A 16,796-nucleotide genomic window follows, 5' to 3' on the forward strand; every position below is an offset into this window, starting at 1 on the left:
CCGGTTAAGTGCCCTTCAGCAGAAATTGAATCCACCGCCTGCCTGAATCGTATTGAGCTGTGGAGGGATGGAGTTGACCTTCAAATGGAGCCGCACAGGTATAGAAATATATGTGTGCAATATCCATAACAGGCAGACGGTGAAACAGAAGCAGCATTGTTTAAGAGACACTCACGGTGAAATTATTTTAGTTGTCTCTGGCAACACTGGGTGGGAAAAAAGTGTCGTTTTACAACCTTTTGCACGTTACATGCATTAAATGGAAGCTTTTCTTGCTGTCTACCACCATAACAAAACACACACTTGAAACCAGATATCCTTTTCTTCATGACTCTGACATTAAATCAGACTGAAATTGACCTGTTTTAGGTCAGTTAGAAATAGCCCTTTTTTTCTATTTGCTAAAAGGCAGAAAAGTACAATTTTGGAATTACTTTCTTTAGTTTTATAAGTACACATGCTTTTAAAATGATAGTATTGTGTTTTCCAGACACATAGTGCCATTTTGTTGCACAATAAATAACTGTTGCCTTTAGGTCTTATGGTCTTATGCTGTATATAGCAAACACAAATTAGGAGAAATTTGGCTTTGCAATTTGATGCCTTAATATTGGGCTTCTGTCTTTTTAAGATGCTGCTACTTTTTCAGACTCTTTTCTTCCTTTTTGTTGTAGGAACAATAATAACATAATATAACATAAGATAAAGCTCATAATACCCCTGCTTTAAACAATTTTGAGAAGTCCAGATGGTGATATCATGTATTTGTAAGCCTATGATTAGCCTTATTTAATAGCTTTAACTTAATTTTAGGCACCGCCATACATGCATTAATGTAATACTTCAAACAAACTGCTTCCTTTTTAACATCCTAGGGAAATCCAAAGATTTCATGAAAGTTATCAGGGTTACCAGACTTCTGGTTCATCCTTGGGTGTAATTTCCAGATGGCTAGAGGTACCACGTTCTGTTCAAACAATTGTAAACAAGTATAAATGTGTTTTGAATGCTGGTCTTATGAAACTAAAATTCTACTCTTTGGCCATAAAGACCATCATTACATTTGGAGTAAAAACAAAGACGCTTGCAGCCTTCACAACACCATCTGTTAGTGGGAGAAGCATCATGTTGTGTGTTGGTGCTTATCTGCAGGAGGGACTGGAGCATTTCATAAATTTGACGGTATCATGACGAAGGAGCATTATGTGTAAATATTGAAGGATCTCAAAGCATCAGGCACAATGCTAGGGCACAAATGGGTCATCCAAAAGGACAATGACTAAAGCATAGTGCCAAATTACAAAATGTCTCAAGTCAGTGATTTAAAGTGGCCATATAAAAGCCCGGATATCAGTCCCATAAAAAATAGGTCAGCATGGTTGAAAAGGTGTGTGTGACTGAGGTGGACTATAAATCTGACCAGCTCTGTCACAAAACCTGTGGATAAAGATCAGAACGAATGATGCCCAAAACTGATGTTATGCATTTTAAAGACTAACATTTAAGGACATGCATGAACATTTCTAGGGTTTAGCATATGAACATAATTTAGGTTAATTTAGGTTATTCTAACTGACCTAATACAAGAAGGTTTTTATATAACATATGACAAAGTTTACCTGTTTATCTGAGTAACTCCTTTAATCTGAGTTAAAATATGTTCTGGTGAATGTTTTGTGTTACAACCCTCTGGAACCTGCAGCCATTTGTCCTTGCTTTCTTGAGCCAGACATGCATTAGCTCTCCACATCTGGGGAAAGCAAAGGAAGTAAAAAAACAGCAGCAGTGTCTGTCTTTTTACCTTGACTCACTCCGTCGCTGAGGTTCTTTCTGTCTACTGCCTACCATCTTTCAAAGGTGTTGAACGTCCTCTGAGACCGTGGCAAGTTGCTGATTAAACCGGCAGCTCCTGAACCCGGCTCTGTCCTCGCCGACTGCAGAGACTCACAATAGTTAGCTCCCCTGATATGAAGGGTAATGAATTTCAATGAAGCTCAGCTTGAATCCGTGATTTATGCGTTGGCCTATGTCGAGTGTGTGGCTAAGAGATATTCATGGCCTCCCTTCCTCGCTCTCAGAGGAATCACAGCCAACAGACGTGGGCACTGTGTAATCTGCTAAACTGTGCCAGCTTTCAAAATAAGAGCACAGAGCAACACAGGTTTGACAGGTTGTATGGTGTTTAGCATAGAAATGTGCATAATAGTTTAGCATTAATCAGATGCATCCTGATGCAGTCTGTTCCCAGAATAATTATTTCAGCTGATTAGAGTTGGGCTTTTTACGAAATAACACCTCTGTATGCTACAGTGCCTTGTTTACACACCTTGAAGTTTTTCACACTTTCTCACAAAGCAGCACAAACTTTAAAGGAGCAGTGTTAGAGACTTTCTAGGCACATTGTGCAATTTAATGGCACAGACAAGTAACTTTGCTACCTTAAATTGATATTAAAATGCTGCATGAATCAAACATAATTTGGCTGTTGTCTCTTTAAGAACCTCCTACTCTTCCTGACACTATGTATGTAGGATTGAAAATGAGACAATAGGTGTTACTTTATGGGAGCAAAAGTTACACCCCAAGTATGTTTTTAATGAGGGAATAACATTATAACATGATATAAAGCTAAAACAAGTTTATTTTACGTAATACCGCATTTATAAGGTATTTTATTTGGATTTTATACGATACACCAACACAAAGTTGCACAAAATCAAAGTATGAACTGAGCCTCATCAAAGTTCTTAACTAATTGCAATTGAGAATCTGGGGCAGGATTTGAAAACTGCTGGCTACAGACATACTAGACATGTCCCAAAAAGGTCTTAACTGACTCTTTAATGCAAAATGCAATTTGTATTTTAAAAAAAAACAAAAAAAACCCTGAATTTACCATCCCATCTTTGCAACATGGTGGTGACTTCATCATTCTGTGGGGAAGGTTTTGTTCAGCAGAGGCTGGGTAGGAGATCAAAGTTGAAAGAAATACTCGCAGCAGTATCACTATGTAGCACTATGAAGTGTTACAAGGGGAAAGGAATACAAATGCATGCAATACTTTTCTTCTAGTTTTTGCTAGAAAATGTGAAAATCATGATATAGTTTCTCCCTTTTTCACAGTCTACTGTTTCCTCTAAAATAAGACAATGTGAAAAAGTTCAAAGGTTGTGATTACTTTCGAAAGGCATCTTAAATCTTACTTTTGTAATAGTAATAACAAGTAGGAATTTCTCATTTTGAGCAAATGCATTTAATTTTTGTTACCATGACCTTTGTGGCCTAAAGATGCTGCTGGTGTTTTTGGCTTTGTGCAAAAAATCCTTGACCTCTTTGTGTACTTAGTTTGTTGGGAGGCCATCAAAAACCCACCAAACCTCAGAGTGCTTCCACCACACCGGAGGATAGTGTTCCCTTCATCCCTTAGCTAACCCAACATGGCATAGGGAAGCCGACAGCACATTAATACAACGGGCCCCTCCTCCCTGTCTTCACAGTGCGTCTCTGGTCAGCTTGTATCCTCCTCCCTCTCTTTCTTTGTCTTTTTTCCCCCTGCCTTCCATTGCATCCTTAGTGATGATTGACTCTCCGGGGTCCCGGGAAGCTGAATCCATGGCTCGCGTTTCTTACTTTTTGTGTAGTACAAGAGAATCTTTGTTCAATAAGTTTTAGCCCTAGAGTTTGTGCTGCCTGCAGGCAGTGGACAAGATTGGATAGTTTTTCAGGACCATTTCAGACTTAATTTGCTGAGCATCATGTTTCTGGCCTGTGCTGCTGTCTTTGGAGATCACTGGTTGGTCTTGTCTCTAATAAAAGGATGTGTCAGAGTGCAGCGCTGGAGCAAATGTTTTTAGGCAGTATATTGGACATAATTTGAGAGACAAATAAAATATTTTTTAGAGATGTTTAGGAAAAAGAATTTAGACTTGGCTTTGTTTTGTTTCCATTGTAAGGAATGTACTCTAGTTTACAATCTTGTGTCTTGCAATTGCAAATACATGAAAATGCCTTTACAAACGTCTTTATGTTGAGCTACGCTCTTCACCACTTTCATTTCATTGATAATGTCCTTCACTCGGTCGTCGACTTGCACTCCAGATGCCATTGTGCTTGTGATGTGCGAAGGAAACAGGCACAGAGAAGAAATGGCTGCTGACTCTGTAATATTCAAGGTTCTTACTAAGGCCTCATTTACATGGTGCTGGTTGTCACTATATAGACCTTTTCTGTTGCGACTCAGTGACTGGGGTCTCAGATACCCTTACTTTCTGAAACCAGGTATCAGGGCGGAGGAGGGAAACACACATGTGCAGAACACAAGGGTGCAGGTTTTGTTCTACACATGCTATGTGTGCTTCTTAACATTTTCAGTTTAGCACATTCTGATCATTCTGAATATTTATGTATTACATGAGCACTTGGTTCATCAGAGATGGAGATGCAATTTCCGTTTAATGCAGACACTCAATGGACCTCCGAGGTAACGAACAATGAGCATGGAAATTTTGACGTCATTTTATAATCACAGCACCGTCTAGTACCCTGGCATGACAACTACAGCAGATTTAAGGTTTAAGGTTTACATAAAAATAATCTACCTCACAAAGTTTTTCCCAGGAATTCACGCTAAACTTTTGTGGAATGAATTTTACTTTGCCAGCTACCGACTGTTCTGAGATGCTGAGAACTTCAAATTTTGAAAAATATGGATTTATAACACTGAGTTATAAATATAGATTTTTCACAAAGTAACGCAAATTCCACTTTCAAGAGTGTTTCATAAAAAATGGGCTGCTAATAACCTAAAACAGACCTGAAATATCTGGTCTGTTTTAAAGGTTAACCACACACATTCATGGTAAACTCTGCAGAAAACTTCTAAAACATTTAGATTGACATCAGTTTCATTTGAAAAGAGTACCAGTGGCATATTAAAGGGAAAAAGAAAATCCTCTAGACTTATTCTTCACACACACTCCTGCTGTGCAGCAGCATAAAGGAAACTTATGCAAGGATTTAAGTCCATTTTCATAATCACTATCATTGGTAGTTTGACTAAACCTCAAGATAATCTTTATTTTAGAATGCAAAGTTTATTCATCAACTGTGTTCTTGACTCGCTGCATAGCTTGAAAGTTACTATTAACTGCAGTGAAAATGATCTATTTAGCATGAATTATTATGAGACTGCTGTAAATTACTCGTTTGATTGCAGTCCAAGTACAATTAGATAAGATGCCAAGAAAAAATTATTGTGTCCCTGTGGAATTTTAACTTCTAAATGCAAAGCTGATTTACATGTTGCATTTAAACACTGCAGCACTTGATGAATTGGCAGAGAAGGAATACAAAGTGTTCTTTTCAGCTTTCTCACTGTTTCTGTTAATACCTTCCCTGACAGCAAGACAAAGACACAAAGCACTGACGTGAAAACGTGCAAGTTTCACAGTCGCTGACCTCATTTAGTAATCAGTGCTTCAAATTAGGATTATCAAATGTTGCTAATGTTGCTCTTTTCGACGTTTGGGTAATTTGGAAATTTTGAGAACTGGAATGATTTGTCACTTGTTCTCCCTGCCCATGAATCAGACCATTTGTGTGGAACATAAGTAACACTCAAACAAGTTGCATGCAGTGAAATATAAACGTCGGGGCTGATGGAGCGTGTTCTCATCACTGTCATTAGCAAAGGGAAATAATCAGCAGAAGGAAATGAGTGGCATGGAATTTTCTTCTTTTTTCAAATCACATTACTCAGAAAATCTCTTGATTGCTCTCTTGTAGATTCCATTGATGACTGTCCCAGCAACTGCTTTGGAAACGGTGACTGTGTTTCTGGAACGTGCCATTGCTTTTTAGGATTCAAAGGGCCCGACTGTGGGCGAGGTGAGTCATTTCCTCTCATAGTTCACAGTTATTCCCATCATTCAGATATATTTTAGGTCACTGTGATAATCTCATTTATGGCTTTTATGCTTTGGGGAGAGTAATTTTTATGTTATTGTAGCATTTAACTGTAATTCACATTTTACAAAACAAGACCAAATTACTTATTTCTGCCTCTGTCTCTACTTGAAAAGAGCATATCGCACAAGCAGATTCACATATTACCTGGCTAAAATTGTTTTTGTTTAATCAGTTTTATGTTTAATGCCTTGAAATGATTAGTTATGTTTAGTTTTGAAGGGAAAAATCCACAAAACTACCAGTATTGGCAACCCTAGTTGTTTCTAAAAAGTACTGGTGTAGTTTTGTAGTTTATACTTTTTTTGTATTGCAATGTGGAAGAATCCTTGTTGACTTGCTGTTTGCCTGTAGTATCGCAATGTGACACAGAAATCAAATTCTCTTAGCCACTCCTCTTCATGAGTCAAGTTATGTCTTGAAGAAAACATCACCTTGCCTAAATTTCCCCATTTCTAAACTTAGAGGATAATGGTGTTTTCCTTTTCTGGAATCAGATTTCTTTTATGTCTTTTGGCCTTTAAATACTCCTGCAATATTCAAATATCAAAACTTTCCGCTACTAACTACGCAAGATTATGATTTATGCTAGGCCATAGTTTTATTAACTTCTCTGATATTCTATTTTTGATAACATAAACCATTTTGTTCTCTAAAGCATATTTTACTTCCTCTTCCTCTGAAAATACCATTCAGATAATTTCCCATTTTTAATGATTGATGACTAAATGTTACCATATTAACTTATGCTTAGCACAGCATTGTCCATTAGGTAAGTGTGAAAGTGTTAGGATTTTAGGTAAAGTTTGATATGTAGTTAATGCTAGCATCTTAGCTAATGTTAGCTTTTCAAGCTATTCAGTAACATGTTTTAATTTCACACTTACTATAAATTGTCAAAATTTCTATAAGTTGAACACAGGTAGCATATGACTTTAACAGATTTTGTTTTCATTTGATATCAAAAGTTTTAGGCTTTTAATATTTGAACTGATTTATAAAGCTCAACAGATTATTCTGCTTCAGCTCAGTAAGCAGAATGACATTCAGTTTACTGCATTCAGACATCATTTATGAATTAATAGGATAATAAGTTTAAAAACATAGGTTTTCACAAAAACAAGTCTGGACAAAGATCAGAGTTAATTTTGCCACTATGTGTTGCTAGAAGGACTGCAGCAGAATCACTCTTTTGTTAAAAGTCTCACTTTTTCTCATTTGAGTTTTTTTGTTTTACAGTGAGTGCTCCATTTAAATGGATTTCTGCTCTTTGTGCTTTTCACAGCTGCCTGTCCGGTGCTGTGCAGTGGGAATGGTCAATACCTTAAAGGTCGTTGCATGTGCCACAGCGGCTGGAAGGGCTCCGAATGTGACGTTCCCACCAGCCAGTGCATCGACATCACGTGCAGCGGCCATGGGACCTGCATTGGGGGGACCTGCATCTGCAACCCTGGATACAAAGGAGAGAACTGCGAAGAAGGTACTTGTTTTGAATGTCACTTTAACTTGCCTTAACCTAATAAAATTTCACATAATATGATTCCAGCTCGTAACATCCTATCAACCTATTAGAGTTAGACATTTAAAAAGTGTACTCATGTGTGGGGGTTTCTATTTTGACTTGATAGCTTGCACTCTCCAGTAGTGAGGGGAATATACATAAATCTATGAAATATACATCGTATGTGACTTTGCCTGGGTAAATCATGTGTATGAAGCAATATTCTGGTGTAAAGCAGCACATTTAATGTCTGAAGTTCAGACAATAAAGTCTGATGTTAATCTAGGGGGAACTCCACCTTCATTTGTCGCTGGTAAGGTTTGACTAGATAAGATTGAAGGAGCCATTGTGTTTGTCAGCTCTTGAAGGCTCTCATTTCAAGATGAAAAATGGACTCTGGGACTTTGATAAATGGGGTTTGTGACATCCATAGGCCCCCATTCTATTTTAGGTGGAGTGTTAGCCATAAGGAGTGGAGGGGAATGTGCACAAGGGCCCTTTAACATTTTTACCTTTCTTCCGTGTGACCTTCAGCAGAAATGATTAATTGCCAGGAGAGAGTTTCTTGTCAGTTAGCCTCTGATCTTTGTGTCTTGAGCCCAAACCATCTGCTAAGAGGCGAGAGATCCCGTTTGTCTAGCTGTAGCAGTCTTTTTATCCATTTTTTTGTTATGATAAAGGAGACCTGCCATGGTGTGGCCTACTGCTCTCAGAGGCTAGACGTTGCTCCTACTTGGCATCCATTTGCCATCTGTGTGCACAAATAACTTATAGCGGCGAGAATGCTGATTCTGTGATTGTACGCTCCTGCGACCGTTGCTCCCTGGAAACAAGAAATGTCAGTGATGCAGTGATTAAGAGAAAAGGCTTTTTCACTGCCATGCAAACATGTTCATAGTTATGTCATGTAATATGACCACAAACCTCAATGTATTTTCTGAGGATTTTATATAACAAACCGAAATAGAGTATGATTTTGAACTTAAAAGGAAATTACGTCCATTTTTTTTTGTTTGTTTTTTGCAAACCTTTGCCAATTATCTTTGTGACCAGGATGGGAGTGATTTATTTCTACACACGGCAATAGAACCACAAGGAGGAGGCAAATGAGCTCAATTTTCTTGACGGATTTCTTAGATTAAACTCAGGACATAGTGGCAGGTTTAACAAATATGTAAAAAACACATTTTTATAAAAGTTACCTACTGCAGTTTTAGTAGGCATTGACGTGACAATCCTCTGCAGCTGGTCTTGAGTTGCCAAAGGGCCCTTCTGGTTTATTTTCTGATCAATGCTATAGTCTCCTAGCCTGTCGATTTTAGATGGATGTCTTGGTAGGTTTGCAGTTGTGTCGGAGTTCAGACTTTAAATTCATACAGCACTGTTCTTATTTTCATAAATAAAAAAAGTTTTCCTTGGCATTTTCCTTACTCTAGAGTGATGTACTATTTTTCCTTTCATAAAATTCTAACAAAAAACATTGAAGTTTTCCATTATAACATGATAAAATGTGCAACGCTTGAGAGATATGAGTTGTCTATTCACTGTCTACTGAAATAACGTTGTGTGCACTGAGCAATGTACAAAAAACAGAGCAAAGCAAAGCCAGTAAAACGCACCTATGAGTTAGACCTTACAACGCTTTTTTGCCATACAAGTCTGCTTACAGACTTTTATTTACTGCTTATTTACATCCACTTAATGTAGGCTTCACTTTTTTTTTGACTTTTTGCTTTTTTGCTACATGAATATGGCTTTTATTTTTTTCCAGCTATGTATTAAGCTGTCCCTTCAGAGGAATTTTTTATTTTTTTTTGCACAAAATAAATGGAGAACGCCAGCAGAAGTGTGGGCTGAACCTGTAGGTTTGTGCCATAACACCAGCTAAGCAAACAGCCATTTAATTTGCTTCTATGTAAATCTTTTCTCCAGCTTTTAGAAAAAAAAAATTTATTTTCTGTCTGCTCCCTCTGTTCTTTCATTGTTCGTGTGCTAATCTGGTTGCTGCTGCATTTGAGCTGAAGCCCACTGCTGTTTTTTTTTGCTCAGGCTCAAGAAAAAGAAGGAAAGAAAAAGATGCCAGGATGCTTGTGAAAAGAGGGAAACAGTAGGTGACTGGTGTGTCTAACACTCTCCCCTTTGTCGAAACGCTTTTAGTGGACTGCCTGGATCCAACGTGCTCGGGCCGAGGCGTTTGTGTCCAGGGAGAGTGCCACTGCTTCATCGGCTGGGGAGGGCCGGGATGTGAAAGCCCCAGGGCCTCCTGCATGGACCAGTGCTCTGGACATGGAGCTTTCCTGGCAGACACTGGAACCTGCAGCTGCGATCCCAACTGGACGGGCCACGACTGCTCTACAGGTAAGCACTTCCATAATGAGGGGAAACATTGGCAGGGTTTCCTTTGGAGGAGCCAACTGAGCTCTGATTGCAAGGTAGAAAAACATCCGGTATCAGGCCATCGTCTTGTTGACTGTTAACCAGTGCTTCTCAATAATGAAGCAAAAACATTTGCTCTAAAAATAAGATTGAAATACAAAATTTGTTTGAAAATAACATATTTTGACATGGCTTATTTTACTTAGAGGTGGGACTCTATAATTTTTTGAGTTAAGTGTAGAGTTTGCCATTAAAAGTAAGATTTTACAGTTCAAAAGCCCTTTTTGTTGCTAATTTATTGAATAAATAGACGGCTGAGCCCAACAACAAATATTTTTATTGTTTTCAATCTGTTGTTTTCAGCCAATCAGATTTGGGTTATTCAACCGTCAGTTTAGTGCATAATGTTATTATACCTTCAACTTTAATTGATCCTGATTGATCAAGATCAGTAATTCTTGATCATTCATGTAATTACTTTGAACAAATACTTCTTTAAAAATGTGGACTGTGGATGCTGACACAAGGTTTTGGGAACATCTGTGCTGCTGCTCTGCATTGAGACAGTATTTTAGGCTTGAATTGCTTCGGTGATAGGTTAAGTCCTTATACCTCAACTTGCACACAACAATAGCAGCCAATCAGATTGTTTTTGAAGAAAATATTAAATACCAGGAGGCAAAAAGAAGCAGTTTTGTCATCTATCACTCTTGTTTGTGGATGTCGCTTGCTGTCGGATTTACGGGTGTACTTTAAACACAACACCAAAGTTATGACTTGTGACTTTTTGTGTGTAAGGAAGAAAAAAGAAAAATATTTTTCGGCATCGGTAGTCATTTGCTAACCTCAGTTGGAACCTCAACTTGAAATGTGTGCTTCGAGCAGATGAAACTAAGAAAGTTTTTTTTTTTCTGGTATGAAACAAATTGTGAATATGTGGAAAGACATCTCCTGCCCATTGTTAGGTAGGGTAGAGGATCTGTTATGTTTTGCGCATGTCTGTCTCCCAAAGATCAAAGAACTTTGTTAGAGTCAAAACCCTTTAAAAAAAGAGAGAGAAATTTGAAGTGAAAATCTGGTTGCCTCAACCAGAAAACTGAAAATGGGTCAACACTGGATCTTTAAACAGGACAATGACCCAAAACATGTGTCCAGATCAACACATAAATAATTCATCAGACACAAAATTAGACCTCTTTTCATGGCCAGCTAAATCGTAAAGGAAACCTGAAGCTACAGAGAAGAAAGTTTAGACAGATAGTAGTGCTGAGATTCTTCTCTCCGTGTTCTCTAATTTGGCACCAAAAATTTTGTTAATTTGGTAATTCTATTAATTTTTTGCTTTGCACACATTGTTACCAAGGTATCCAATAAACTTTTGTTGTGCAGTTTATCACAACAAAGAATTAGAACAACCTTTATTTTTTTTAGAAACCTGTCAGTCTTTGATTAACTCCACTGTTGTGTGTAAATGCGTTTCTGCCTGATTACATGTTTCTTCTAATAATCATCAGGCTTTTCTGTCTGAAGTAAACATTTTGTATTTTCCAAACTCACACAAACGCCTCAGTGGTTCCCATCAATAATCAGTTTGAGGTTGACAGTAAGCAATCAAATCTGGTTAAACTTGTGTGATACTTTTTCTGTTGCCCATCAGAGCTTAAATGTATCACAACTGACAACTAACATCAACAACATGTAGCACAATTGACATCTCAATCACTTCCTCTGTAAAATCCCATCACTCTTACTTCCAGATTTATCTCCCAGCTTGATTCAGATCAACTTTGCTAATTGCGAAGCTCATCAGAGATGTGAGCATTGGTGATTTTCTTAATAGAAAATGTCTCACGTAAAGGCATAAATTAGCCTCATCAATTATCGGTTGGAAGTCCAAGGCTAGCAATCACATTTTTGTTGATTCTGTTCTTAATTTACATCTTTTACGGACGGTTTCCTCCTTTAGTTTCTGCATGGTTAGGTGGCAGCTGCGATTGGAGGAAAAAATGCACAGCAAAGCAGGTATTCTGAAAGCGGAATGATGCGAGTTAATGCTTTCTTTAGATCTTGCTATCTTCACAACTGTGCAACATTCACAGCTAAGAATAGTTTTTTTTTTTTCTCTGCTCTGGAAGGCTGTTTCCTTTGTGTTCATTAAGTCCACAGGGAGAGTTCTCGCTTGGTAGTCAAGAAAAGGTGAATGTCAACTAAAATTTTAACATTCCATCTCACAACTGAAAGAAAAATGAAAAGCTCCTGTTCTAACAGCAGCAGTGAAGTCCCAAGCTGCTGGACATTATGGGGCTGTTGAGGTTGACACAACTCAACAGTATAAACAGCTACAGCGACAGTTGGGACTGGTGTTTCCTATTCTTAAGAAAGAAAACCATAAAGTGTGTTCAAGCCATCAAGGCAGAACAGGGTTATTTGTACGGGACATTTCAGCAACAAGTCAAATCAAAGCTGGCAAGAAACATTAGAGTCTTTTGGCAAAATAAAGAAAAGCAGTGAAAAGTTTGAATAAAGACTTTGATTAATGATGTTCTAGATATGAAACAGAGTTAACACTATAAACAAATTGATTTTTGGTTTTGATTTAAAGGAACTCAGTGCTTCAACACTTGCAGTTCTCCAGACAGTTGTTCCAGAATAAAAGGGCAATAAAGCATCACACATTTTAGGTGTATTAAAGCAGAGATGCATATAAACGTTGCAGGACTGGCCCTTGAGGACTGGAGGTGCAGATGCCTGCTGGTTGTTGAACCTCAGATTAAGGAGAAGCTAGAGCCATGGATATAACGTGTAGCCATGGAACAATGGACCAGGTCATAGCTGAGAGGGCTCATGACTCAGGACATTTGCTTTTTTTTTTTCTTTTGCCTGTATGCAGCCCATATATAACTTTTTTTGTGGCAGTCTGAACGGCCCAATTCTGACCTGTTCGCCCAAAAAGAATCCGATTTGTGCCACTTACATACGTGGTGCTAAACGTATCCGATTGGTTTCAAAGAGTCTGCAGTCTGTCGCATTTTGTCTGATTGTTTTGGGGTCATAAACCGTTCAAAAGACTGAATGTGTGAAAATCACATTGGCTCTGAATGTTCAAAAGCTCTCTTTGTTGACCGCAAACGCTATAATTGTAGTCACAACAACTACACCAAAAAAAAAAATCTGATTTCAGCAAAGATTCAGAATTGAGCTTCAAGACCTGCTGTGTGAACATAACCTAAGATTTTTTTTGTCTCCCAAGGCATTTTGTAGAGGTAACTGCAGTATTAAGAGACACCGAAAAACTTTTTGAACTTTGGGGCCACCCGACTATATGATGACTCCACCCACAACTCAGTTGTAATGGAAAACCACCCAAACTGTGTGGAGTGATGTTTAGCCAAGTCGATGTGCGCTGATAGAGTCTAGTGGAAAAGGGCCATAAGTGTTCATTTTGGGTGTCTTTTGAAGACTGTGACATTTTGCCATATATATTTACTCAGTATTCGCATTCAGCCATACACAGGCTGGTAAAAATGAACATGTTTACAGAGTCTACCATGTCAATCTTCTTGTTAGGCATGCGTCACTCATGCCGTATGCAGAAATGGGAATGTGAACGGCCAGCTGAATAATTCCCCTTCCCACCAGGGTGCATGCCAAGACGCCATTTGTGAAGCCAGAAACGGCAGTGAGAAATCAGGTGTCAGGGTCTCAGCTTTGCTTTTTCACAACGATGTGGTTTTGTTGGCTTCTCCTTCCCATGAATTTAAGCGTTCGCCGGAGCGGAGAGTCAACTCAAAGTCAGAATCCATGTTCTCAGTTGGTAAAAGATAGATTGCTCTATCCATGGTGGGGGCCAGTTTCTGCCCTAAGCAAAGGAATTTAAGAGACTTTTTGGCAGTAGAGACAACATAATCGTGTAGAGGATGACTAAAACTGATTCATCTACATTAATTCATCCGCCACTTAGGTCTGCAGACAGTAAGTTGATGAATAAATGCTAATGCAATACTTCTTGTGAAATCTGTTATTGTTTCCTTGCAGATTTTCACTTCAGATATCTTTGGTTCAGCAGGTTTCTGATGTGTTGATAATCAGCTCCAGTTTTACAGCTGCAGTCTGTTTTAATTTGTATTCACATAATTCATTCTGAAATGAGAGCCTTAGTACAGCAGCAGCCTCTCTGATCCACGAATCCCTTTTGTATTCCAAGCAGACATGATGACCTATTAGGTAATCCTAAGGATTTGGGGGGAAATGGGCAGTTAGTCTGGGTGTGCCTTGCAGAGAAAAGGCTCTGTAAATGATGATGAGTTGGCTTTTTATCCTCCTTTATCCTGTTCATTGTAGAGCTTTCTGGGCTCTAATACAGCAGTAAGCTATGCTGTGGGGTTCTGCAGAAAGCTGCATATTACCTTGCACCATGACGGAAAACATGGAAAGCTTTCAGAATACTTGAAATTGATTTCCTTTCTTCCTATATACTTTTTATATGACAAACCTCTTTTCTCTGCTGTCTTTGGAGCTGTATACCAAAAATGTACACAGTATGTAGTAATTCTGTTACTACCAATAAAAGTATGCCTGAGGTTTTATGTATGTTTTTTATGCCATTTTTACCATTTCCTCCCACCCAGAGGAAACTTTTTTTACACAATCCTTTTGTGCAACAGCCATCATAAGAGCAGAGGTGTTTCTCACTGTGTTAGCTCCTCTTGCCAAAGATAATGAGAGTTTATTTGTAGGTGGTAATTGCATCTTTATCATTGTAAAGGTTCCCTTTTCGTTCCAAGTGAACATTTGTGTGAAAATCACATTGGCTCTGGTTTCTCTGACCAGTATCCATTCCAGTGAACTGCAAGCATCTGTTTTCTCCCCTCTTTTCTTTAAAACATGTGTGAATGAGATCTCTAGATGTTTAGTTGGTTTATTAGCATCTTGTGTTAAATGTAATTTTATCTCCAGAGAATGTGAAAGTCAGCTTGCAAAATTATCGATTTTTGTCATATTACAGCAACAAATGTGAGGTTTTAAGTGAAAGATCAGTTGTAGTGCATACTTGTGCAGGAATGATGAAAATGATGAATGTTCTTTTACATTTTCATAAATAATTCATAACAATCTGAAGTATAAAAAATAGTGTAAAGAATGTGCAACTTTGTAGGCTGGTTTAAAAATGTGCATATGTGTTTGATGAGGAAAAGTTCAGAGGGTGTGAAAACTTTTTAAGTCGGTGTAAATGTTTTATGAGTGAATCATTCCCATATGTTCTATTTGCTTATGCAGTAATCTCTGTTTGTGCGCTGGCTGTACTCGAAGCTCTTTGGAGGCAATTATCCAGACACTACCAGCATACTTAATGCATCAGAAGTCAGATATGAAATTAGGACTTGCAGAGTTTTTTGCTGATCTATAATTAGCAAAGGAGGGTGAGATCATTTTCTTTAAAGCTTTTTACGCACGGTTGCCATGTTAGGGTTTTTGACTGAAAAATAACACTGAGATTCAATTTGTTACGATGGCAAAATAGGCACCGCAAACGCTATAATTGACTTATTAAAAGATTTTACCTCCAGTTTGGTCCCCTGTGGTCATACATGAATTGGTTTGGCTAATAAGCCAGTAATAATATTGTTCATTGTTGCCTATACTACTAAGCCCTCCTTTACCACAGAATAGTTAATAAAGAGGTTAACATTTCAATGAGACTCAGAAGTAATCTGTCAGTGTTTAATTTCTTTGCGCTTTATGCTTGTCATGCTCTCCCTCGAGTTCATGAGATGAGGGTAAAGTCCCGGGCTCCGTCACACCCAGTCAGGGAGGTCTTTCAGCTGCCACACAATAGCGGGACCAGACTTCACTGTGGCTCTCTGTGTCATTCTTCTGCAGTTCATGAATGTACTTCCTCCTCTGCTCATATATGGACTGAAGACACCACAAGAGGCACAAAAGGCAGGGTTATCATTTGGATGTTTGTGAATATTATAATGGATGATTGACTTTTCATAGATTTAGGTCCATTTGAGTTGCGTTTAACCTGCAATTCAGTCTTATTTTTGCCACACTTTAAATCTGATGATTCTCAAGCCAAAATTAATACTATTGTTAATGGCAAAGCTGAACAAATTGCGATTATCTTCAAAAAATCATCTCTTGCGTTAGGCCTTATGTGATGTCACTGAATGTATAGTGCTTTTAGAAAGGACCTGTAGATTTGTATTCATGTTAACATAATAAAAAAAAAGGTGCAAAGCAAAAAACTAAAATTAGAAACCTAAGACAAAGGTAAGACCAAGTCAAGACCAAGAACAGCACCCCACTCTAGTATTATTTAACGTTAGCATGTACACCAAGCTAGGTGACAAGAAATGGAAAGGTTTTTTTTTAAAGCATACAGTATATAATGTACACAGATGGATAACTTAATATGTATAGCTAATGTTGACTAAATCACTTTGTGAGGGGCAGGGAAATAATTTTGGTACAGAGGCAGATTGCTAATGTTAGCTAGCTAGCTTTGCTAACATCACCTGCACATAGCTTACTTTTTTGTGCTTCCTTTCTAAGAGATAATAAAAGTTTTAGTCACCACAGTCTCATGACTATTCTGGAGTACTACAACACTAGTATCTAAAGTGAATTTATTTAATTTTAAAGAGAAGTCGGCTGCAGGAAAGCTCCAGAAGCTGTGGAAATTGATCAGAAATCACCCAAAGCAAATGTAGCACTTAATTTCGTAAGTGTCCTTTTTAAAAACGTATTTTGTTAAATCCTGCAGTGGAAAATCATACTCATACTTAATTATGCTCTGTTTTAACTGTCAGTAAAAGGGGTTGATTATTCAAGCCTTGGAGTGTCAAAAGCTAGCAACGTCAGCATAGTGCTTTCTTTTTCTTGTGATGTGACTTTTAACATTAAGTGCTTTCGTCACCTTAGTTGACTGTTGTTAACTGCTGTATAAATA

The 16,796-nt window shown here is 38.1% G+C and overlaps 1 protein-coding gene across 15 annotated transcripts in view; it reads left to right on the forward strand.

Annotated features, from left to right (window-relative positions):
• Positions 1–16,796, forward strand: part of tenm4 (teneurin transmembrane protein 4) — a 210,990-nt gene that overhangs the window by 118,735 nt on the left and 75,459 nt on the right. For all 15 annotated transcript variants that reach the window (XM_008426387.3, XM_008426390.3, XM_008426389.3 and 12 more), the window contains 3 exons: positions 5,785–5,886; positions 7,250–7,444; positions 9,623–9,823. In XM_008426387.3, the coding sequence (XP_008424609.1) occupies positions 5,785–5,886; positions 7,250–7,444; positions 9,623–9,823 (498 nt within the window). The remainder of the gene's footprint in view (positions 1–5,784; positions 5,887–7,249; positions 7,445–9,622; positions 9,824–16,796) is intronic.

The sequence above is a fragment of the Poecilia reticulata genome, chromosome 13 (assembly GCF_904066995.2).
Source record: "Poecilia reticulata chromosome 13, P_reticulata-male-v2, whole genome shotgun sequence".
Taxonomy (NCBI): Eukaryota; Metazoa; Chordata; class Actinopteri; order Cyprinodontiformes; family Poeciliidae; genus Poecilia; species Poecilia reticulata.